The following is a 26,669-nucleotide window of genomic DNA, read 5'->3' as shown; positions in this document are numbered from 1 at the left end:
TTTCACATTTAAGAGCAAACAGTTTAGTTTAGTGTGGTGTAGGGGGGGGGGGGGGGGATGGTCATGTATCCGTTTTAGTTATAAACGTACACCACCTCCAACTGCTTGTGTTTGAGCTCAAGGTTTTGGTATGCAATGTCATCTAAAAATCTTGTGAAATGCCACCCTAACCATTTTGAAAAACACACAAAAATAGGGGCTGAGAAATCATTTGGTGCGCTTAGGGATCCTGGGAGAGTGTGCACACTGCAGGATTTGCCTTCAGCCAATAATGTCAAAACCCTGGTGAAAAATGTCACATCTAAGCCTTTGGTACAGACTGAAATTTCATTTTCTAATTGAAAGTTAAGGTACTAAAAAAAAAGGAAGAAAGATACATTTAAATGCCCTGTGTAATTTGCAGGGAAAATTGAATACATCACCACCTAGTGGTTAGAGACTGAAATTGAATGACAACAGGAGTCCGCTCCCAAGATCACAAGAATTTTAACAGATTAGAAAGGCAAAACGGCCAGTCGTAACTTATCCATCCAGGAAAGCTCCCAATTACTACATAAATGGGTTTTGTCACACTACTCTGCTTAGAAGTCCATTTCAGGTGTTGATCATTCTTTGCATGAAGTTCCTCATTTCAGCCCCAAGTTATTGTTTTACTGCCAATTTAATTAAAAGTAAGGCTCTGGGTAGTCATTTTCATTACATTCACTACTTTGCAGTCTATATCACTCTACAAGATTACCTCTCAGATGTAGTCTGTCCAGGCTGTAAAGTCCAGTTTCTCTCTCTCCAGTTTCCCTCCATAAATCAGATTCCTGGCACTATGTTTTATGGCCTTTCTTGCTTCAGTGCTTCTCAGTGAGCACAGATAGACACAGCATTCAAGGTGTGGTTTCACCAGAGCACAGTAGAGTTTGAGCATGACATCATCCATCTTGTATTCTACCATTGTACTATGTACTGCAACATTCTTTTGACTGTGTGGATTACTGCTCTGTACTGGCCTGGATGTGTTGGGATAGAGTTTCTGCTTTGGGTGTGATCAGCAATCCAGGTGCAAATTGCACTAGTTTTCCAAAGTGAAGTTATGGTTCAAGTTTCTACTCAAACTCATTTGTATAATCACAGAAGTAAAATTTTCCATCAACCAGTGCCACTGGGAAGCGCTTTAGAACACAATTGTTTACTTTTTTCCCCTTTGTGTTTAAAAAATATATTCCTTGATATATTTAAAAGTGTCAATCTGGTGCAGTTTTAATACAGATGAAGATAAGTTTATCATGAAAAAAACCATGTTTAATAAACATGCCTCTCCACCACCTGTGAGCAACCCAAATTTCGTAACTCCTTGGGCCCAAGCAAAGCCAACTAAATTTTAAAAGCCTCCTTGAAGGGCCACAAATAGACATGATTAGTGAAAACTCGAGTTTAAATAGCTCTGGAAGCAGTAGAGCACAGCCAGTTTTACGGCCAGGCCAGCTTCTGCTGCTCTGAAGAAGAGTCATACGGACTCGAAATGTTAACTCTGTCTTTCTCGCCACAGATACTGTTAGACCTGCTGAGTTTTTCCAGCATTTTTCTGTTTTTGTTTCAGATTTCCAACATCCGCGGTATTTTGCTTATATCTTTCAGCTTCTGGTGCGCTTTTTTTAAACCGGCACCAAACATCATATCTTCCTCTTATAAGTCCTTAATCTTTTGCACTGGTTTGGCCAAAGCATTTGAAACTTTATACCCTACTGAGTCTATTACCATTCCTCAGTTAATTTTATTTTCATTCTCAATCACTTCAACACTATTCATCAAGTATGTTTGTTGCCCAGTTTTCTTTCCTCTGTTATCCTTTTACAAATGCCTGCACTAAGTTATCTGTCATTATTTGGGCTCACTTACATATTGTGTTTAGTTCCTTTGGTAATTTGTAGGCTCCTTCCTTTAATTCCAGTACCCCTCCTAGTTTGGTAAATGTAACCAAATTGCATTGATTTGCAGAATCGAAGGCATTCATGTAGATTAGAAACAAGAGTGCTTACAATGGTGAGTCCTGAGATACCATACCCAGCACACCCCACGCTGACATTACGCCTTCAACCAATGCCCATGGTTTTTTATTGATTTATGGGGTGTGAGCATTGCTGGCTAGGTCAGCCTTTATTGTCCATCCCTAATTGCCCTTGATATGGTGATGAGTCACCACCTTGAACTGCTGCAGTCCACGTGGTGTAGGTACACCCGCAGTGCAGTTAGGGAGGGAGTTCCAGGATTTTGACCCAGTGACAGTGAAGGAACGGCAAAATACTTCCAAGTCAGGATGGTAATTCCAGCTGGATAGAGCACAAAGAAGCTTTTAAAAAGTTCCCTCTTATAATAAGTGATGGATCTGTACCTCAAAGCATCAGTCATCCAATAATACCTACCCAATATAGAATGAAATCTCAGCAATATTCCCCCCTCCACTACCCCTAGGGTAAAACGTCAGCATCCATAAAGTAGTGTCCATGATATTTTTCTCATTCAAGCTTCTTTTGATGTGGTTTTAAAATCTCCATATATTCTTAAATGTAAATGGAAACCTATCAATTGGCCAATAAAAATGTAAGAATTACTTCATAAGATCTGGCAGAGATTCTCTCTCTCTTATACCCATGTTTGTGCTTTTATTGGCACTGCAAACTTGCCAATATGGCAAGCTGAAAACACTATTCAGGCATGTTTTAATTATTTTACTGTTCTCACTTAAAGATTCCCATTTTACGAGGGATGGTCAGGTATCCACAGCAAATATTTGAACTCAAGTTACTATTGTCTTTAAAAACAAAAAACTGCGGATGCTGGAAATCCAAAACAAAAACAGAATTACCTGGAAAAATTCAGCAGGTCTGGCAGCATCGACTTGAAACGTCAACTCTTTTCTTCTCCGCCGATGCTACCAGACCTGCTGAGTTTTTCCAGGTAATTCTGTTACTATTGTCTTTGTTGGCTTAGTCCCCAGTAGACTGACTTGTTGATTTAACTGCAGCATTTTTGGTGAATCTAGGGTTGCTCTTCAATCCATAGCAGAGTTACAATCTTTATCAAACTTAACTTCTTTAAGTCATTGATTTCAGCTTTGGTTTGAAAAATCTTTATCCTAAAATCAGTACACTGAATACCGAATATCAGTACACTTTTTACTGAAATCAGATATCAGTACCAACATGCAGGGAACTAATATGCTCGATAATACATCCCACGATATTATCAACCTTGGGCAAGGGTCAACCTAAGATGTCACAAACTGAATTATTATTCAGTCTCATAGCCCTGCATATTTGTCAGACAACACACTTGTTTTGATGTGCAAGTTAAACTACCCATCAAAGCAGATGAAATATTAGTACATTCCCCGCTCTGCCCCTACCCCCATGAAGCCTCAGGTTAGAAACATGCTTCATATTCAAGAAGGGAAACAGCCCTAACCAAGTTACCTACTTGCCATTAAAGCTTCTACCCTTAATTTATTAAGGGCAAAATAGCTTGTGATTCTAATTATATTAATAGGATTCCCATATCAGACGTGCCTCGGCTAAAGTCACCTCCAAGAAGCTCCATTTCTTCTAAATCATGCTAAATACTTTTCTCTTCAACAGTTCTAATCCTCTATAAATCCTGGTTCTGGTCGCCTATTTAAGAAAGGATATCATTAGTTCGAGAGGAGATAGAACTGGGCTAAGGCCATGTTCCTTAATCATTCCTCTCACCAAGTTTCTGATGAAAAGTTGCAGCCTGAAACAATATAAAACCAAGAAATGCAGGTTGATGAGCAAAAAACGTTCACTGCTTTTCTCTCTCCACAAATGCTGCCTGACCCGAGCATGTCCAGCATTTCTTATTACTTATTTTAGGTTTGCCTTGAAATTTCTGATGTTTTATAATCAGTTAATTAAGAGGATTGGAGAAAAATAAGCTGATTTTCTTTGGAAAAGACATCAAGATGATTTGACTCCTCCTGCTACAGGTACCCAAGAGGGCATTGGCCATCATGGGCTTCCATTGGACTGGTCCATGATTATACCGCGTGTGGTTTCTGTTGCCTTCCACAGTATGGCTAACCAACAAACTCTTCTAATCTTATCATCAGCTATTCAGGCATGTTGGATAATCACCCAGTTTGGCCAGATTATGCACAAACCTTCCGTGGCCATCAAGTCCTGGTGTGGGGCTTGAACCCAGAACTTCTGTCCTAGAGGCGGGTACACTACCCACTGAGCCACAAGTGGGTGGTGTCCCCACTTATGATCTAACTAAAGTTCTCAAAAGCCAGAAGGGAATTGACAAGTTGAACCAGGGAATTAAGTATAGCAAAGGGTTCACAAAGCATTAAAATGGTAATTAAAAAATTGGGAGTAAGGAGGAAACTCAGACAGAACATTGTCAAATAAGCACAGCAGAGCTGTGCAATAAATCACCAGAGAGAATTTTGAAGCAGCCCATGCCATTTCAGGAAACAACGGATGCATTTCTGGAGACAGATGGGAATTGAGGGTTGTGATGGAGGGAAAATAGGATTGGTTTAGCGGGTTCTCTCTATCCATATGTCCTATTTTTTTTTTGCAAAGTACATGATCTTGTGAAGTATGCAGCAAGGAATGCCTCTTTTTGGTTTGGTGCACAGCAGTTTTAATGGTCAAAGCACACAGACATTTTTGATAATTCATTTCAATGCTGCACAGAATCTTTGAAGTAAAAATAAATCCAGTGGTATGACATACATTATTCAGATTCACTGAGATTAGATTGTCATGTTCATGTTTTACTTCTCAATGGGATTTAGCTGGCTAATCTTTCAGAACGATCATTCTAATGTAGTAAGAACTTAGATCATAGGATCTTTAGGAGTTTTATCCTTTTTTGCTCCTGAAGGCTAATTTGTGCTGAGAGGCTGGTCCATGGGAGACAGACCTCTGATGTCACTTATAGGCCATTCATCATGTTTGAGGACAAGCAGCAAGAGTAATAAGCAGTAAAAAGGAAAGGCAAAGGCATCACTGCTAAGCAAATTGTACAGTTGCCTCAATTCACATACATGTGCACTTCCCAGCAAGGATCATTTCATTGCAATATGATCTGAAATCCTGGTTGCACAATTGACTGTCCAGCTACAATCAGCAAACTCAGCCTAGGCTAGGATGCAGAGATAGGGCTTTTTTCTTCTAGCCCCCCAAGATTACAGAGCTCCAGAAGTGAAAACAGAGAGACAAAAAGTACCTCTCACCTGACCATTTGTAACCGTATCAAGAGCCGGTTCAATCACAGGGACCATTTCCACTTTGTAAGTGTCAAGTGCAACGTCCACGACCATGGAAGTGGTTCCAGTTGTTAAGGTAACAGAAGGAGCAAGACAGTTACTATCACAGAGGAGAGCTTCATGCTTCAACGTGATTGGCTTTAGATCAGAGCTCACTGACCAGGATTCACATTCCATGTCTGTAGAGGAAAATTTTAAATAAAATTAAATTTTGCAGATTGGGTTACAAAGTTTGGTTGCTATTAACAAGTATCACCATTTTCCTGTTTGAATGGATTTCTTAAAATATAGTGTACATGCTATCCATGTGACCACTTAGACACAAATAAAAAGAGATAGCATATAACAGCAAAAGGATTGGGAATATAGATACCCAAATTACTAAAAATATCAAAACTAGCTGATAAGGTCGTAAAGAGTGAAAAACACTAGGGTTCATATTTAGAAGAATAGGAAAGCAGGAGTGTATTTTTAAATGCATAGAGACCATTGGTCAAACCACACTGCGAGCACAGTATGCATTCTGGTCATAGAGTCATAGAATCATTAACAGTACAATAGGCCATTCAGCCCAGAATCTAAGCAGCTCTCTTAGGGCAGTCCAGTCAGTCCCATTCCCCCACTCTATCCCCGTAGCACTGCAAGTTTAAATTTCCTTTAAGCGCCTCATTCAATTTACTTTTGAAATCATTGATTGTCACTGCTTCTTACCACCCTGGTGAGCACTCAGCTCCAGGCCATTACCACTCAACTACATGAAAAAGTTCTTCCTCACATCACTCTGCATCTCTTGTCCAGAACCTGAAATCTGTCTCTTCTAGTCCTTGTATCATCAGCTAATAGGACCAGATTTTTTTCTTTGCCTACCTTATCCATAATGTTATATACATCTAACGATCTCCTCTCTATCCTCTTTGGGCCAAGGGAAGCAAACCCAGCTTCTCCAACCTATCCTTGTAGCTAAAATCTCTCACCCCAGGCAAATTTCCTCCACACCATCTCAAGGACCCTCACTTTTTCTAAAGTGCGGCTTCCAGAAACCTGACGTAATACTCTAGTTGTACCCTAACCAGGGTTTAATAAAGATTTGGCATAACTTCCCTGCTTTTGTACCCAAAACCTCTGTTTAATGAAGCCTAAGATCCCAAATGCCTTACTAAATGCTCTCTCAATATGTCCTACCACTTTCAAAAATCTGTGCACATGCAGCCGCCGCCACCGCCGCCCCCCCGTCCCCCCCCCCGGGTCTCTCTGTCCTTGCGCACTCTTATGGAACTGCACAATCAAGTTTGTATCACCTCACCCTACCCCTTCTGCCAAAATACATCACCCCACACTTCGCTGTATTAAATTCCTTCTGCCAAAATTCATCACCCCACACTTCTCTGTATTAAATTCCATCTGTCACTTGTCTGCCCATTCTGTTAGCTTATGTCCTGTTGCAGCTGATTTGTATCATCCTAATTGCTGGCCACTGCTCCAAGTTTGGTACCATTTATAAACAACCATTTATGACAAATCACTGCTTTCTGTCCTTAAGCCAATTTTTTATCCAAGCTGACACTGACCCCACCCTATGCCACGAGCCTCAATTTTATTAATCAGCCTTTTGGTGGTACTTTGTAAAATGCTTTCTTAAAATCCATATTGACAACATCCGCTGCATTTCCTTCATCAACCTTCTCCATTACTTAAAGTCTTCAATTAGATTAGTCAAGCACAATCTGCCATTTACAAATCCACGCTGGCTCTCCTTCATTAACCCAAACCTTTCCAAATATCTTGTCGATATTTCCCCCCATTATTGTTTCTAAAGCTTTACCCACCACCGATGTTAAACTAATTGGCCTATAGTTACTATGACTGTCCTGACACCCCTGAATAAGGATTTTATAATTGCCACTTCCCAATTCTTTGGTACCTTCACAGTATCTAGGGAAGATTGAAAGATTATGGCAATCTCTTCTACTATCTCCAACCCCACTTCTCTTAGCAACCTGGGATACAAACCAACCAATCAAACCAGGCACAAGCTCCAACAACTCGACACCAATGCCCATCCAGGACCCTCCACCCCTGCCCGTCCCTCCGTCCCCATCCCGTCTTCCAATCCCAGCCCAGGCTATGTATTCACCATACCCTCTGACCATCCCCTCTCTGTTGCTGAACGTTCAGTACTCAGCAAAGGACTCAGTTTCATACCCTTACGCCCTCATCTCAATGAATTTCAGGCTCGGCACGATGCTGAACTCTCTTCCACTGCCTTCATCTCCGTGCTCACTTCTTTGGGCAGGAGTCCTCTCCCCGTTCAACGGATCCTTTAACTCGCCTCCAATATTCTCTCTCCACCTGGACCCCTCCCTCTGGATTTTTACCTGCTCCTGATCTTTTCATTGAGAACTGTCGGCGTGACATCAGTCGTCTCAATTTCTCTGCTCCTCTCACCCACTCTAACTTGTCTCTTTCTGAACTTGCCGCACTCCGTTCTCTCAGGTCCAACCCTGACTTTGTCATCAAACCTGCTGACAAGGGTGGTGCTGTTATTGTCTGGTGCACTGATCTCTACCTCGTAGAGGCTGAGTGTCAACTCGCAGACACTTCCTCCTGCCTCCCCCTGGACCATGACCCCACCACTGAACATCAAACCATTGTTTCCAGGACTGTCAGAGTTCATCTCCTCTGGAGATCTTCCCTCCACAGCTTCCAACCTGATAGTCGCCCAACCTTGGATGGCCCGCTTCTATCTCCTACCCAAAATCCACAAACAGGACTGTCCCGGCAGACCAACTGTGTCAGCCTGTTCCTGCCCCACGGAACTCATTTCTTGCTATCTTGACTCCATTCTCTCTCCCCTTGTCCAGTCTCTTGCCATCTACATCTGCGATTCATCTCACGCCCTACATCATATCAACAATTTCCAGTTCACTAGCTCCAACCGCCTCCTCTTCACCATGGACACCCAAACCCACTGGGATGGTCTGAGGGCTCTCCGTTTCTTCCTCGAACAGAGGCCCGAACAATCCCCATCCACCACTACTCTCCTCCATCTGGCTGAACTTGTTCTCTCACTGAACAATTTCTCCTTTAACTCCTCTCACTTCCTCCAAATAAAAGGTGTGGCTATGGATATCCGCATGGGCTCCAGTTATGCCTGTCTCTTTATGGGGTACGTGGAACATTCCTTGTTCCAGTCCTACTCCCACAACTCTTTCTCCGACACATCGATGACTGCTTCGGTGCTGCTTCATGCTCTCGTCTGGATCTGGAAAAGTTTATTAATTTTGCTTTCAATTTCCACTCCTCCAACATTTTCACGTGGTCTATCACTGACACTTCCCTTCCTTGGCCCTTCTGTCTCAATTTCTGGTGATAGACTGTCCACCAATATTCATTACAAGCCTACTGATTCCCACAGCTACCTTGACTACAGCTCCTCATACCCCGCTTCCTGTAAGGACTCCATCCCATTCTCTCAGTTGCTTCGCCTCCGTCGCATCTATTCTGATGATGCCACTTTCAAAAACAGTTCCTTTGATGTGTTTCTTCTTCCTTAGCTGAGGTTTTCCACCCACGGTATTTGACAGGGCCCTCAACTGTGTCCGGCCCATCTCCCGCGCATCTGCCCTCACACCTTTCTCTCCCTCCCAGAACCATGATAGGGTCCCCCTTGTCCTCACTTATCACCCACCAGCCTCCGCATTCAAAGGATCATCCTCTGCCATTTCTGCCAACTCCAGCATGATGCCACTACCAAACACATCTTCCCTTCACCCCCCCCCCGGTGGCATTCCACAGGGATTGTTCCCTCCGGGACACCCTGATCCACTCCTCCATCACCCCCTACACCTCAACCCTCTCCCACGGCACCTTCCCATGTAACTGCAGAAGGTGCAACGCCTGCCCCTTTACTTCCTCCATCCTCACTGTCTAAGGGCCCAAACACTCCTTTCAAGTGAAGCAGCACTTCACTTGCACTTCCCCTTGTATGTCCCTCAATTTAGTCTACTGCATTCGCTGCTCGCAATGCGGTCTCCTCTACATTGGAGAGACCAAACGCAGACTGGGTGACCGCTTTGCGGAACACCTTCGGCCTGTCTGCAAGCATGACCCAGACCTCCCTTGTCACTTGCCATTTCAGCACACCACCCTGCTCTCATGCCTACATGTCTATCCTTGGCCTGCTGCAATGTTCCAGTGAAGCTCAACGCAAACTGGAGGAACAGCACCTCATCTTCTGACTAGGCACTTTACAGTCTTCCGGACTTAATATTGAGTTCAACAATTTCAGATCATGAACTCTCTCCTCCATCCCCACCCACTTTCCATTCCCCCTTTTTCCAATAATTTTTTTACAAATATATTTTTTTCTTTTCCCTCTTATTTTTAAATTTATTTTGATCTATTGTTTCATCTCCAACTTTTAGCCCATTTCTATCCCTTCCCCCCACCCCACCCACACTAGGGCCATCTGCCACTAGTTTGCTTCCCTTAATGTCCCTATTAGCACATCCTTTAGATAATATCACCACCGTCAACACCCGTTTGTCTATGACATCTTTGGCAATCTCTTCTTGGCCTCCACCTATCACTGGCCCCTGATCGAGCTCTCCTGTCCCACCCCCTTCTACCAGCTTATATTTCATCTCATTTCTATATGTCTTAGTTCTGATGAAGAGTCATACGGACTCAAAACGTCAACTGTATCCCTCTCCGCAGATGCTGTCAGACCTGCTGAGTTTTTCCAGGTATTGTTTTTGTTCTAGATTTCCAGCATCCACAGTTTTTTACTTTTATATTAAGCCAGGTGACTTACCCACTCTAAGCGTAGCCAGCCTTTCCAGCAAATCCTTCTTATTGATTTTCACCTCATCCATTACCTGTACCATCTCCACTTCTACCAGTATTTTGTCAGCATTCTCTTTCTTGGTAAATACTGATACAAAATACTCATTAAGCATTCCACTCTTGCCCTGCGCTGCTAAGCATATATCACCCTCTCTGTCTCAACAATCCACTTCTTGCTATTTGTTTACTACTTACATGCCGGTAGAGAAGCCTGCATACTATAAAATTGATATTGAGATAAACCTTGCAAGGATATCGCCAAATTGAGTAGATGCAAATATCAGGAAAGATTGATCAGGCTTTGGCTCTTTGCTCTGGAAAACAAGGCTAAGAGAAGACTGTTGGAAGTCGTTAAAATTTTGAAGAGGTTCAATAAGATAAATAAGGAGAAACTGTTTCCACTTGTGGGTAAGTCCAAAACAAGGGAGCATAAGAGATAGCCATCAACAGATCAAATAAAGAATTTAGGAAGAATTCCTTTGCACAGAATGTTGAGAATATGGAACACTCTGTGTCATGCAAATGGTTGAAACAGAAGGCATCGACACATTTAAGGGGAGGCCTGGTGGGACTAGGGAGATAGGATGGCAGGGTGGGAAGAGTTGGAGAAGGCTTGTATAGATTATAAATACCAGCTTGGACCTACTGGGCCAAATAACCTGTTTCTTTGCTGAAGGTTCTATGCAACATGTGCTTAACCAGCAACCCATTCTGGGTGTCAATAACATGCATCATGTATCTTGGAGATATTGGAAAAATTTGTTGTGCTTAGCCTCATAGAAACATGGAAAGATTTGTGGCACGGAAGGAGGCCATTCACCACATCATATCCTTGCTGACTAATAAAAAGTTTAATGTCATCTTCCAGTTCTTGATCTGTAGCCTTGTAGGTTATGGCAACTCAAGTGCAGATTCAAGTGATTTTTAAATGCGACGAGGGTTTCTGCCTCTACCCATTCAGACATCCCAGAACTCCACCATTCTCAAGGGGGAAAGTATACTCAACTCCCTCTAACCCTTCCAGCAATTACTTTAAATTTATGGCCCCTGGTCATTGACCTCTCTTTGAACAGAGGTAGGTCCTTCCTATCCACTCCATCTAGGCTCTCAATTTTTACACCTCAATTAAATTTCCCTTCAGCTTTCTCTGTAGCAAAGAAAACAAACCCAGCTTATCCAATCTTTCCTCAAAGCTAAAGTTCTCATGAAGGTTCCAGTATGCAAATAGTTTCAGAAACAAATTTCATTTGCCATGTTATTCTAAGGCCATTAATTTTAAGCAGTTAAAAGGCTGCAAGATTGTTTGACAGATTTGTAGATGTCAGCTGAAAAGATTCTTGGTGGTGCTGCATACTTGTGGCATACACGTGCTACGGAAATCTGCTAGGTTTCATTAATTTTCTTCAGATCCATCATTTTCTTCACATTTAGAGTTGGTTGCTCCAGTGTTCGAGAGGAACACGTTGTCAGCTACGTGTAAAGTGGTTTAGATGATTCTTCTCTGAGGAAGGTATACTTTAACAATAGCTAAGATAACCTTGCATTGTTGCACTTCATGCCTCAGCACAGTAAAGACACCATCCATAAATGTGCCCATGCACTTCAAGGGATGCTCCTTTGGTTAAAAGTAGGGACCAATAATGTGGTCAAGATAATATACTTGTGTCAAAATGAATTGATGATGCACAATAATGCAAAGCTATTCCACCACAATATATCACTGGCATCTCTCATACTTAAGTGCATGGGACTGTGGCAAGTGCAGGTACCAGAAAAATCACAGTATAGGGCTGCTGGTTGTCTATACACTGCTGCCATTTTTTAACTTCCTACAGCAGCTAGGGACTTGTGTCCCTTTTATAGATCTAGCCAAAGGCCAAAAAGAAATGTGGGAAAAATTAAAATTTGTCTATTATTAGGAAAGGCCAACAGAAAATTCCTCCCTCCCAAATCAGCAGCAAGCATCTGGGGTTCTGTTTACATTATAGGGAAGTCCCCTTCAATTGAACTGGGTCTTTAAAAGGGACACATGGAGGGGGCATGCAGTCCATATGATGTATGTTAGGCCTCATGCCTTCAGACCTGATAATGTGTGGAATCAGCACTCAAACAACTTCAGCATAATGGATGCCAGCCATCACATTATCACCCCACAGTATACAGATTTAATTTTTTGTCCTTCAGGGCAGAATTTTCCCGTTGGCGTGTGGGGATGGGGCCCTGCATGTCCATGCGTAAAATGATGCGCGGTGACGTTGGGCAAGTGTCCCAACATCACCTTGTGCCATCGTGATGTTTCATTGGGCGGGCATTCGGTGATGTCCACTGCGCATCTACCATTAATTAACGGGTCACTAATGCCCTTGACTCACCAATCAACGCCAATTTTTCGGTGCCCACGTAATCTTCCGGTTGACGCACAGGTGCAACGGACAGGCAGTTGGGATACATTAGTATAAACCCCATCCACGGGTGAGGTAAGAGGGCTCAGTGGTTTCGCGAGTGCACTCTCTCAAGGATTGATATTTCAAAGTTTTTGAAACTTGCCTGTGTGACCTGCAATACTTCAAAACGTATACCAGCTGCTTTGTCTGGACTCAAACCTCAGGTCAGCACTCTGCAGTGAGGAATCTTTTTTGGGCCTGCTCTTAGCCTGGGAATGGGAGCTGAACACTCGACTGGAGGCAGCTCCTCTGAGGAGGAAGGGAGGGCCAGAAGGGGGAGGAGGCCAGGAGTCCACATTCAGCCTCCAGGGGAGCCACCTTTGGGAGGACAGGCGCAGGCACAAGGGGCACAGGGCCAAGAAGTAGACCAAGGTGGAAGGGGTTGCAGAAGATGCCACTATCCTCCTGCCAGGGTTTACAGGCAGCGAAGCAGCTGCCTCAATATGTCTGAGGTGCAGTGCCAAAGGAGGCTCCGTCTCTCAAGGGAGACAGTCAACTATTTTTGTCAGATGATTTGTCAGATGAGATCTCCGCTGTGTGCTGCCCTTAACTTCCATGCCTCTGGCTCCTTCCAAGGCTCGGTGGGTGATCTTTGCGGTGTCTCCCAATCAGCTGTCCACACTTTTGTCAAGCAGGTTACAGACGCTCTGTTCAGGCATACATTGACCTTCCTCCACTTCTGTTGGGACCAGGCCAGCCAGACACAGCAAGCCAGAGGCTTCACAGCAATTGCTGGCTTCCCCAGTGTCCAGGGTGCAATAGACTGTACACGTGGCCATCAAGGCGCCAGCAGATAAGCCCGGTGTCTTCATCAACAGGAAGGGCTCCCACTCCATGAACGTGCAGATAGTGTGTGATCACAGGATGTTGATTCTACAAGTCTGTGCAAGGTATCCAGGCAGCTCCCACGATGTCTACATCCTCAGACACTCCCAGGTGCCGGGGCTCTTCAGTGCTCCAGCCTGGCTGGATGGAAGGCTGCTGGGTGACAAGGGCTATCCCCTCAGAAGGTGGCTCATGACGCCTCTCCGCCATCCAAGAACAGAAGCTGAGCAGCGGTACAATAGGAGCCACAGCTCCACAAGGGCTGTGGTGGAGAGAACCATCGGTCTTCTCAAGATGCGCTTCCGATGCCTGGACTGTTCAGGGGGGCGCACTCTAATACCCCCCAGGTCACGTGTCAGTGATAGTAGTTGCATGCTGCATTCTCCATAAAATCTTGCGCTGGAAAGGGGGAACGCAGTGGACGATGAAGACATCAATGCAGTGGGTGTGGCTGCACACAATGAGTCCAGCAGTGAGTCCGAGGAGGACCATGCACAGGGAAATGATGAGGGGACAGACACTGACCCAGGCATACTCCAGGGAGGCAGGGACACCCGGGAGGCTTTAATCCAACGAACCTTCAGCTAGAACATCATGGATGGACCTCCAGGACAAGCCTGGGCTGTAGGCTCCATACTAGTTATCTAACTGCCAAATCTTTCAGATTAGGAACAGTAACTAAGGGCCTTGTTAGTAAAGCTAAATGTCCCACAAAGCACTCCTAACATTTTTGGAAACCATACACATGCAGGAAAGAGGCAACCTCAGCCAACCTCAGCCATGGTAACGTCTGAATTTAATATCACAGGTAAAGAAACTTCATGAAACAAAATTACAAGAGTGTTTCAATTCAAAGCATATCATAAATACCTCTTCTTGGTCCAATGCAAAAGCACCAGTGATAAACCCGTGGTGTGTCTATGGTGCCTTATGTTTACATTTCCAGGTGCTACGTCTTGGTGCTGCCCCATTGCTGGGGGTGGCATCTGAAGCAGCCTGCTGACTCTGCTGTCCTGTTGGCCTCGATGACCTTGGCAGTCGTCCTTTGGCCCTTGGAGCCTGTGCTGGCCCTGCCTGGGAGGGATCTGCCAGTTCCACAGCTGGCATCTCCCCAGTCGTCGCAGCCTCACCAGATGCTATAGTCAATGAAAAAGGGGTGGAGGAGCTCCTCTCCTCATCCAGAGCGCCCTGAGAGATGCCCGCAGAGATGACAGGCAGCTGCTGCGCCGACATGAGGTAGCTAAGGACCTCCCTGCTTATCGTGGACAGATGGGCACCGAGCTGGGAAACTTGGTGTCCACACCGGCACTGACCAGCTGAGGTCAATGCCAATGTAAGGGCTTGCTGGTCAGAGCACATCCCCAGGAAGCCCTGATTGTTCTCCTGGAGGAGCCTTTCCACGAGAGTCACCACTCTCTCCATGGAGGACGCATGGCGCTGGGACATGAGGCTCATTGCATCGGTGATCGTCCATGTAGACTCCTCCAATACAGAGACCAAGCCAGCATAGACTCATGTATCTCCCCCAGATGTTCCCTCACACCCGGCCGCATTTCCTGCACCTGCTGCACTGCGGACGACTCCAGAGGCTCATCATCAGGCACCGACTGAGCATGTGCCTGGTCCCCTGCAGTCCTGTGACTGCTGGCGCCATGGGCACTCTGTTCTTTGCCAGCTCCTCCAGCGACTGTGAAGTGCCCTCACCGCTGTGCCCCGGGACACTAGCCGATGTTGGAACTCCCACCGAGGTGTTCGTATCTGTGCTGGTGCCTGCCTGGCAGAGATGATGTGACACTGGTGAGACTTCAGGGCCCTCAGGTGTGAGAGGGGGCCTCTGCTGCTCCTCCTCCCGGCCCTGCTCCACTGATGCTGAAAGGAAGAACAAGGACATTGGATCAGTTAACGTGGAGACAATGTCAATGTGCATCCCTTCCCCTGGATCGTTATGCGCTCATCCTTCCATAAGCAATGGACAAGCCATGGTGCAAAATTAAATCACTGAACATTCAGCAGTTCTGTGGCTGTTGGGAGAACAACGCTGACCTCAGTGCTGGGCATACATACCTGGCCGTGACACCCCAGCCTCACTGACACCGGTGGACCTGGGCGCATGGCGCCTCTCCAAACCCAGGGCCTCCTGCTCAAACCAGCTGAGAATGGCTAACTGCGCCAGTCCTCACACACTCTGCTCCGTTATGAGCACTCTTCTCCTGAAAATGAGAGAAGGACATTGACTTGTACAAATTGTACCTGGACTCTCTTCACGCACGGCCCACCCCAACCAGAGTGGGACATATCAGGGCTCCAGTGCCTCCTCACCCCGCTGCTGCCGAACACTAACACAAAGATGCTGGGCCTGCTTCCCACCCCTTGGCCACATGCTGCCTACATCACATTAGGAACCACATGTATATCCTACCATAGCAAGGAGGCGCAAGCACGTGGAGCGCAGAGGGCAGCAGGTGGTTCGTGGCCACCCCATCTTGAAGCTCCCCTCCCAGCATCTCCTCACCCTGACTCGGGCACGTCCTTCAGTTCAAGCACAGCGTCTAGGTGCAGCTCCTCCAGGTTTCCCCCAGAACAGGTCATGTGGGTCTCAGTGTAACACATGCTGCGGGTGCAGAACCCATCTCTTCACCGCCCTCTCAGGCTGCCCTCAGCCTGGGCAATATCTGCTGGCCCACCCAGCGAAGGACACATACCGTCAATGATTCAATGCAGTCACTACACTCGGACTTGGCAGGAACGGGGGCAGCAGGGGGGGAACGCCGACCTGCTGGGTTAAGTGACCAATGCCAACATTGTCCTCACCCTTCCAGAGCACAAGTTGTTGAAGCGCTTGTGACACTGGATCCAGGTGCACCGCACCACCTCCGCCATCTCCTCCCAGACAGGTTTCGTCATGTGGGGGGGGACCTCCTCCTCCCGTCCAGGGGAACCAGCATCTCACGTCATGCTGCCTCTTCCTCGGGGAGGGCAGCAATGCAGTAATTGGAAAAACATGGGGCACACTGGCCTCCCATCCTGCCCCGATGGCCTGCCCCACCGGCCCAGCCTGCCCCGATGGCCTACCCCCCGGGGCCCGGCCTGCCCCGATGGCCTACCCCCCGGGGCCCGGCCTGCCCCGATGGCCTACCCCCCGGGGCCCGGCCTGCCCCGATGGCCTACCCCCTGGGGCCCGGCCTGCCCCGATGGCCTACCCCCCGGGGCCCGGCCTGCCCCGATGGCCTACCCTCCGGGGCCCGGCCTGCCCCGATGGCCTACCCTCCGGGGCCTGGCCTGCCCCGATGGCCTACCCTCCGGGGCCTGGCCTGCCCCGATGGCCTACCCTCCGAGGCCTGGCCTGCCCCGATGGCCTACCCTCCGGGGCCTGGCCTGCCCCGATGGCCTACCCTCCGGGGCCTGGCCTGCCCCGATGGCCTACCCTCCGAACTTGCATAACCTCCATTGCTCCTCTGCAGAGCCCTTTGCCCAGCCATTGTGAGCAACCTTGTCAAGACTCCCAGGCTTTCCTTTACACAGGCTGTCAGGTTGCCATTCGAATCGGCGGGCTGTGCGCACCCGCCCATTACCACTATGCACGGGAATCGTGAAGCATGCTGGGCGGGCCTTAATTAGCCAGCCCGCGTAAAATGGCGGCATGGACCCGATCGCAAGTGGCGATTGGGTCCGCGCCAGCTCCGCCATGCCCCTGCCATCCAGAAAATTCTGCCCTCTGTCTATGTCAAATCAGAGCCTTTTCAATGGCTATTTCAATGCTTCAAAATTCCATGCTTATTTTGGAGGCTCCCATTGTCCATTGTGTAATTGGGAGTTTGTCACATGTGAGCAGCTAGGATAAAGTCCAGAAATTCTAATCAGAACAGTTGTATATTACAAGTCAACGAGATGTCCTGCGGCTCACCATTCTTCCTGATGAGTCTCGCAGCAGAAATATTTATTCCTGGGTGTGACATCAGAGAATAATAATAATTATATTTAACAGAACAGCTGCACACTGCCCCACAATCTGTAAAATTTCCATAAAGATGGACAGTACCTCAACATCAAACTTGTATGGTGTCTTACTCTACCTTCTTGTGGTAAAGGAGGATGGGACTGAAGAAGAAAATAAAATCAGTTTATTTATTTGGCTGACTGTGGGCAAACAGTGAAACAAGATCAGTCACTCTGGTGATTTTTCTCTCCCACACAGGAAGAGATTGACTACTGTGTAATCCCACATTGATCAGCCACGTCAAGAATCAGCCCCACCCACACTCTGCAGACAGCCAAAATAGAACATCACTCTTCTTCAAGTATGAACTTAGACAAGGAGTCAACAGGTTATTCAAGCACATGGCCCAATTCCGACCTTAGAGGATAACAGACATATGCAGCTAAAGCAACGGTCACTGGATATTAGCAAGGGCAACCCTGCTTAAATTTTCTCCTTCTTAATCCAGAGCCCGGAGGTCAATTACAGGGCCCTTACCAGGAGCCCAACTGAGATCATCCAATTTAGCAAAGACCTGAATTTGTACTTGGGTCTTCGAGGTCTGTTCCAGCTCACTCTGCGGGGCTCTTTTACAAGACAAGCACTGGATTTCCAACCAAATGCACTTGACCTTCTCTTAATGGGATCCAGGGTAATGTCATTATACCAAGAATTCTAATGTAAACATAGGGCTTTTACTGCTGGAACCACCAGACCCATTTTGATTGGAACCCACAGCTCTACCAGTGCAGCTACCAGACCCTCTTGATTGGAATAAATTGGAGTTTTACGTTCATGTGCAGTACTTCACTACAAGTTAGTATTAGATCATTTAAAATAGCCCCAATTCCTAATCAAAAATGCAAAAGCAACTTCCAATACAAATTAAAATTAAGGTCTTGTATGTTTTGTTAAAAAATGCATTTAGTGAAAACCAAATCCTGGAATAAACACACCACATAGATACCTTCATTAAAGTCATCTTCAGTTGAGATCTGTGTGAGTGGGGACTGTGGTCGGGAGTCACCTGCCAAGGAGTAGCTGTGCTCAGCCTGAATGTGTGGAGTAGGCGAGAGTTCAGCATCCATCAGTTCACATTTATCAGAAAGGAAAGGATCATTGAAGAGGTGGCCCAGCATATCCTTGGAGAGCTCATCCAATATCTCTGTGAAGTGCTGAGGAAATACGCAAGAGAAAAGAAAGAAGTCTGAGACTTGAAATCATACACGATAACTAAGGCTGTAACTTTCCATTGGTAATACTTTCAGGGAAAAAAAAAATCATGGTTATAAACAGTCAAAAATCATAGAAATTCAAGAAGATAGATTATGTACAGCTATTCTTTCTAATGTTAGTGGTTGAGTTAGGAAATGCACTGCTTTCTTCTGGCAGGTGACTGCGGGTGATGCTACAAGGCATTGCTTCAGCATCCCTAGGCAAGCCTTGCAAAGCTGTTATGGGACAGGGGCGAGACAGTAAACTGTTGCTGAGAACTGATTCAGTCATTTTATTAACGTGCAGACGGACTCCGGTTTTAAAGTGGGGGAAATGGCTGCATGGTTCAGGCATAACAGGTTTGCATGAGGCCAGGAGCTCAGCTCTCTTTGCAAACATTGAATCTGCTATTGGAGTTACTTAAACTGACAACCTCCTATTTGCTGCGGTCAGCTGGAATTTAGGAGCACTGTGTACAAGGATTGAATGAAGTAATTCTTAAATGGATCCAAATTATAAATGCACTAGGCAATTCACTTCATCCCCAATACGCAACAGAAGAAACCTATCACATATCTGCTTGAGGAAAGCAAGACTTAATTCGAGGAGAATAAATAACACATGGAGCCCAAGGCTGCCAAGGTGTAGCCTTAATAATGGTATTCTGACAGCACTCTGGAACAATAATGAACACATGATATAATCCAAAGGCACTGATTAGGCACAAAATCAGTGTCTCTTCATGGACCCAAAAGCAGACTGTTCATATTTGTTTCTTAAACCTAGACATAACTAATATATTTCATAACACAAGAGCATAGTTCTTCATGCTCTATGAATTCCAATAAAAAATAATGGTACATGTGGGGATATTTTTGCATTTTAACAATTTCCAACGTGTGTAATCTTAACAGGTTCTGATCTATGCAACACAAAGAGGGAGTGTTTTGCCACTGGTGGGAGAAAGATAAATTGATAATTAAAAGACAAATGTAAGTATCATACAATATTAAAATAAGCTAGGTTGTTTGAACAACTTATTTTAAAAGATAAACATCGTACAGGTTCATTCAGAAACCTAAATATTGGAACACAAAAATACAAGAGCTGGAACCGTAGATAACTTCCAGGTCTGTGAACAATGCTGGTAGTTAATTTCAATGTTAGTAATAAATCAAAACACCCAGCAATTTTAGAAATATATAGGAAATGGCAATATAAAACATAACACTTGAACCTCATAATTGCAAGGCAATGACCATTTTGAACAAGACTAATCACCTTCCCTTGACAGTTAATATAATTACCATCATTGAATCCCCCAGGAATAACCTGGGGGGTGGGGGGGGGCGGGGGGGGTGTCACCATAGACCAGAAATGTAACAAGAAGAAGCACTTGCCTTCAAGAGCAGCTCAGAAGTTGGGTTTTCTGTGGCCACAGGATCATCTCCCAACTCCCCAAAGCCTATCAACTACCAGTCAGGGGTGTGACTGAATACTCTCCACTTACCTCGATTAGTACAGTTCCAACACTCAAGAAGCTCCACACCATCCAAGACAAAGCAACCTATGTGATCGGCATCCCATCCATATCAAAGTCACACACGATCTTTTAAAAAATTCATTCATGGGGTGTGGGTGACATTGACAAGGCCAGCATTTGTTGCCTATCCCTAATTGTATTTGAGAAAGTGTTGGTGAGCTATCTACTTGAACTGCTGCAATCCATGAGGTGCAGGTAAATCCACAATGCTGTTAGGAAGGGTGTTCCAGGATTCTGAGCCAGTAAGCACAAAGCCATCCAAGTCAGGATGTTGTGTAACTTTGAGAGAAATTTCCAGGTGTTCCCATGTGTCCGCTGCCCTCGTGGAAAAGGTCAAGGGTTTGGAAGGAGTCTTGGTGAGTTGTTGCAGTGCATCTTGAAGATGTTGTACACTTCAGCCACTGTGCAACGTTGGCAGAGGAGTGAATAAGGTGGAATAAGTTCATAAGGTGGTAGATGATCAAGAGGGATGCTTTGCCCTGGATGGTATCAAGCTTCTTAAATATTGTTGGAGATGCACACATCCAGCCTACTGGAGAGTATTCCATCACACTCCTGACTTGTTCCTTGCAGACAGTGGACAGGCTTTGGAGAATCAGAAGGTGAGTTACTCGCCACAGAATTCCCAGCCTCTGCTGTGCTCTTGTTTTTATATGTGGCTAATACAGTTAAGTTTCTGGTCAATGTTAATTTCCAGGACATTAATAGTGTAGGATTTACCGATGGTAATGCCATGAACGTCATGGGGAGATGGGTCATTGCCTGGCACTTGTGCGATGTGAATATTACTTGCCACATTAGTGTAAGCTTGAATGTTGTCGAGGTATTCCTGCATGTGGGTAGGGACTGCATCATTATCTGAGGAGTAACGAATAGATCGGAACACTATGCAATCAGCAGCAAACATCTCCAGTGCTGATGTTATGATGTAGCAGCTGAAGATGGTTGAATCAAGGACACCACTCTGAGGAACACCTGCAGCGGTGTCCTGGGGTTGAGATGATTGGCCTCAAACAACCACAACCATCTTCCTTTGTGCTGGATGACTCCAGCCAGCTGAGAGATCCCCCCCTCCCTCCACCCCCCCACCAATTCCAATTACTAGGAATCCTTGATGCTACATTTGGTCAAAGGCTGCCTTGAAGTCAATGGCAGTCACTCTCACCTCTGAAATTCAGCTCTTTTGTCCATGTTTGGACCAAGGATGTAATGAGGTCTGGAACTGAGTGGCCCTGGCAGGACCCAAACTGAGCATCTGAGTGGGTTGCTGCTGAGTAAGTGCTGCTTGACAGCACTGTCAACAACACCTTCCATCACTCTACTGATTAAGAGTAGACTGATGGGATGGTAGTTGGCCAGATTAGATTTGTTCTGCTTTTTGTGGACGAGACATACCTGGGCAATTTTCCACATTGTTAGGTATGCCAGTGTTGTAGCTTTACTGGAACAACTTGGCTAGGGGCACGGCTAGTTCTGGAGTACAGTGTTGAGTACTATAGTCAAAATGTTGTCAAGGCCCATAGCTCAATGTGCTCAACCATTTCACTAACACATGGAGTGAATCAAACTGGTTGAAACTGGTATCTGTGATGCTGGGGACCTTAGGAGGAGCTGAGATGGATCAGTCACTCAGGGCTTCTGGTTCAAGATGGTAGCAAAAGCTTCAGCCTTGTCTTTTGTACCCTTATGCTGGACTCCGTCATTGAGAATGGGGATACTTTTTGAGCATCCTCCTCCAGTTAGGTGTTTCATTGTCCACCAACATTCATGACCACGGTGCTTTGATTTGATCTGTTAGTTGTGAGATTGCTTAGCTCTATCTATAGCATGCTGGCCAGTACCTTGCAGTCAAGTGCTGTAGTTTCACCACCTTCGCACCTCATTTTTAGGTACCCCTAGTGCTGTTCCTGGCATACGTTCCTGCACTCCTCAAAGAACTAGGGTTGATCATTTGTCTTGATACGAATGGGAGAGTGAAGTGCCAAGGTTACAGATTGTGCCGAAAAATAATTCAGTGTCTCATAGATGCCCAGTTTTGAGTCGCTAGCTCAGTTCTGGATCTATTCTATTTAGCACATTGGTCGTGGCCCACAGAACAGAGGGAAGTGTGAAGATGGGACATCGGCCTGGATTTTCATCCTTGAGGCGGCTAGTGTGAGTTGGGAAAATTCCTGCTCCGCCCACCCGCCCCTGGAGAAAGTGCCCTTAAAGACGGGAACTTCATTGTTGAGGGCCAGGCGGAGGCTGAAGGCAGGCCAGTCTACCGAAGTGTGGAGGCAGCCAAAAAAGCTGCTGGGTGTGGAGGAGGGCTATTTAATAGGCCTGCCTTGGCACTGTGGGACATTTTCCCAGTTAAAAGAAATGACGAAGGCCCTCCAGCCCTCACACCCCCTCGCCCACCAAAATGCTCCCTCATGCCAAGCTTTGTCCTACACCCACCCCCTATGGCTCCTCATGCCCTTTGCCATGCTATAGTACTTCTATGCCCATAGGTTCCAGAAAGCATACAGTGGGTCAATGAACCCCATTAGTGCATAGGGAAGTGTGTAAAAAAAGAGAAAAAAAGTAATCCATCAATAACCTTCTCCTATGCTTAAAAAAAGAAATCTGGATTGCAAGCTAATAAAAGTGTCAATCATTCAGGTTCTTTGAAGTTTCAAAAACCAAAAACCACAAACCCTTGAAACAACTTAACTTGAGTCAACAAACATTGTGAAATTGACTGCAGAGATTAGAGTCTGAGCTGTCAATCAAATGTTTCCTCTGGGGTGCAGACGTTCATGTATTATAATAGCTTTTTGGGCTCTCATGGAATCACGTGTAAAAGACCAGGCCAAGTGAGGATGGCAGATTTTCTTCCATAAAGGACATTCGTGAACCAGATAGGGTTTAGTGAACCAGATGGGTTTTTATAACAATCTAGTAGTTTCATGGTTATTACCAGTTTTTTTTTCACATTCCAGACTTAGTAAATTAATTGAATTTAAATCCCCCAGCTGAACTCATTACTCCAGACCATTAGTTCAGGTCTCTGGATTGCTAGTCCAGTAACATTACCACTATGCTACCATTCCTTATTGCCAATCCTTCATTGTCATTGGTTAAAAATTTTTAAACTCCTTCTCTAATAACACTGTAGGAGTGCCTTGGCTACTTGAACCTCAGTGGTTCAAGAAGGACACTCAGCATCACCTTTTTGAGGGTAATTAGGGACAGGCAATAACTGCCAGCCTTGCAGTGACACCCGTGACCTTTGAATGAAAAAGGAGGTCATCATAAAAGCAGCACTTGCATAAGAGCAGACGTATTTTCATGAAAATTCAGTCGAGCAATGGAGTAAATGGAGGAATTAAAAGGACGATATTGGTCTTTGGCAGTCATATAAACAGGTCAAAATAAAATTAAAAACTCGCTTTACAACCAATTTGCTTCTCAACTGAAGTAGATAAGTAAGAAAATCAGATGGGGTGTAAAGTGGACAGCCGATTTGTTATAGCTTATTTCATGCTACTGCCGAACACCAAGCTCACCCTCTGAATTGTTGCCAGAATATATGCAATACCTAAATTCAGTACTTCACCTTACAAGTAACAGAAGACATGAAGCTAAATAGCTTAAATTTAGCTCAACATTTGCAGCAACTGGATCCCCAAGATAAGTATGCTATTTTCCAGTGAAATTATTTGAATTGGCACAAACAACAAAACAAATTAGATTGTAGTAATGTTCTTTTAGTTTATTGGAGCTCAATGTGTTTGAAGTCACACCAAGTACATCTGGCTGAGTTAACCTATAACTGACACACACATAGCATGCATTGCAGGGTCAATTCCTAACTATTAGCAGCAGACACAAATAAGTTAGCACACAGGTACAGCAAGTAATTAAGAGGGCAAATGGAATTTTGGCCTGTATTGCTAGGGGTTGGAGTTTAAAAATAGGGAAATCTTGTTACAACTGTACAGGGTGTTCTGCGTACAGTTTCGGTCCTCGTATTTAAGAAAGGACATATTGGCATTGGAGGCAGCTCAAGAGATTTGCTAGGCTGATTCCTGGGATGGAGGGGTTGACTTATCAAGAACGGCTAAACAGTTTAGGACTTTATTCATTACAGTTTAGAGGAACGAGAGGTGATCTTATTGAAACATATAAAGATTCTGGGGGGGCTTGAAAAGGTAGATGTCGAAAAGATGTTTCTATTCGTGGGGGATCTTGAACTAGGGTCATAGTTACAGAATAAAGGGACACTCATTTAAAACTGAGATGCGAAGGAATTTCTTCTCTCAGAGGATAGTGAATGTCTGGAATTATCTACCCGCAAAGAGTTGTGGAAGCTAGATTACTCAAAGTATTTAAAGAGGAAGATAGATTTTTAAAATATCGGGGAGTTGAGGGCTATGAGCAGCTGACACGAAAGAGTTGAGGCCTGGGGCAGATCAGCCATGATCTTATTGAATGGTGGGACAGGCCTGAGGGGCCAAATGGCCTATTCCTGCTGCTATTTCTTATGTTCTTATGTTGCATGTCTTCTTGCAGGGGTTCTCAACCATGGAAAATAACCCCGTGTGGATGACAAATGCTGGCCTAGCCACAGTGCCACACCCCAGGAATGAATTTTTTTTTTAAAAACCATTTAAGATTGGAGTATCATGATTTACTCACCATATTTTCAATGTATTTTGATTTTTAGGATAGGGACAAGGCTAGCATTTATGCCCTTGCCCCAAGGGGTTAGTATTTATTGCGGGCTAAATGTACAGATATTAACACGTTCTCAGATGATGTAATACAGTCTCTCTTTATGTAAAGGTGCAACTTCAGTGGGAGCAAGATAAATTACAAAGAACTGGAAAATTGTAGTAAACACACAACAAATACCAGATATGGATTTTTTTTTTTATTCGATCACAGGCCTCATAACAACAAAACCCATAGTGCAATCATGCAGAACTTTCCTCATCAAGTTAAGGGCTAAAGAATACTGGGGAGGGAATGAAAAAAAAAAGCCACCATTGACCATGAAAAATTAAGACAGCTACTTGAGCTTTGTTTTTTTTTTACAATGCAAGTGGCGACGTACTAACCTGTGAGTGCAGTACTGCTCAAAATCTGCCAAATTAGAAACATTTGATTACGAGCATGGATATGACCTGCAAGGACAAGCAATATTTGTTTTTGTACCTGTATAGCTAATTTTTATACAGAAAAATAACCTCTATAGAATTTTTATCGCAAGAGGGGGGACTCAGAAGCCAAAAAGGTCGAGACCATGACCTATTGCATACAGGCCTAGCAGCTGTTGTACGTTGGTTGTGACTGGCTAAGGAACAATTGCTGAGACATAGATAAGTCTGAACTATAACTTGTTTATTGGATGAACATAACTATGTACAGATACAAGACTAGGTGTAACTCAGTCTAGACCATGAACATTCTCTCTCAACTCTTGATCGTGTGTGTCGTACGTCATCATGTGGGCAGTGCTGTTCCTCCAGTCCCACACGTTAACCGGTGCACCTCTGAACACCCTAATACTACATTTGCCCCCCCGCCCCCGCCCCCCCCATGCCGACCAAGTCTTTTTCCAAATATATTTTGCATTTATATTTACATACTACCCTACCTCTCCCCAAGTTTGCGACTTCATAGATTCAGTTGGTCTGGGAGGTGTCACGACTCTCCCCGGTTGTATTATTGCCAGACTTGGAAGCTCAGTAGTCTCCCTCTAGACCTCTTTGCTTTGACTTGCTTGGCCTTTGGTAAAAGTTTCAGTATCTGGAACATTGTCAGTTTGTGACTAAACATCTGGTGCTTCCAGGTGTATGGTTCTCTTAACTGGGTCTAGACTTGATCCTCTTTTTCCTTTCCTCGCTGTTATACCTCTCTCAATCCGATTTCTCTCTCATGATTGGATTTTGTGGGTTTATCCCTCTCTTCCTGTTTGATATGTTCCTTATCCTTGTCTCTTGAGTCGACCCTGGTTCCTTTTAACAATATTGTCCGTTTTCTTTACTTCTGGAGTGATGACTCCTTGTACCCTCTTGGTCGTGAACTCTTGGGTAATCCTGGGCTGCTGTCTCTGGAAATGATTGTTTGGACAGGACAGGAAGCTGTGAAGAAGGCACTTGATCAACACTTTGCTTCTCCTCAAATTGCAGTAACCCTGGTGTAGCAGAAAGGTCAGTGTCTTCTGGTGAGGGAGAGGTGGAAATTGTTTGGATTGGCTCTGTCTCTAGTTCTGGACTTGACTGCTCGCATCCTTGACTACCACTTTTGGTAGATGGATAGATGTGGATGCACTTACACCACTGTCGGATGAACGTGGTACTGTACCAGCGCTATCACTCGAGTTTTGTCTTTCACCTTCTCAGTCGACTCTAAAAGTGACGAAGGATCATGGTCGCAATCAGGTACTTGTGGTACATTACCTCTTCAGGTGAGAGCAAGTTTACCCTCTCCCTCCTGGAGATCTTCCTGGAAAAGGGTTGGATTATCAGCTTCTGTGAAGAATGTCAATAAATAAGCATTGAAGTCCCA

At 45.1% G+C, this 26,669-nt stretch overlaps 1 protein-coding gene across 2 annotated transcripts in view; it reads right to left on the bottom strand.

Moving 5' to 3' along the window:
* The window catches only part of creb3l2 (cAMP responsive element binding protein 3-like 2), a 98,249-nt gene that overhangs the window by 53,337 nt on the left and 18,243 nt on the right, over positions 1 to 26,669 (bottom strand). The window contains exons 1-3 of one of the 2 annotated variants that reach the window (XM_041215856.1): positions 25,217 to 25,235; positions 18,342 to 18,549; positions 5,252 to 5,463 (exon numbers count right to left, since the gene is read on the bottom strand). In XM_041215856.1, the coding sequence (XP_041071790.1) occupies positions 5,252 to 5,463; positions 18,342 to 18,513 (384 nt within the window). In that variant the 5' untranslated portion in view covers positions 18,514 to 18,549; positions 25,217 to 25,235. Of the gene's footprint in view, positions 1 to 5,251; positions 5,464 to 18,341; positions 18,550 to 25,216; positions 25,236 to 26,669 lie in introns of those variants that run through there. The other variant, XM_041215855.1, reaches the window with a different exon arrangement.

Source organism: Carcharodon carcharias, chromosome 21 (assembly GCF_017639515.1).
Source record: "Carcharodon carcharias isolate sCarCar2 chromosome 21, sCarCar2.pri, whole genome shotgun sequence".
NCBI lineage: Eukaryota > Metazoa > Chordata > Chondrichthyes > Lamniformes > Lamnidae > Carcharodon > Carcharodon carcharias.
This window is presented reverse-complemented; position numbering and strand designations above follow the sequence as displayed.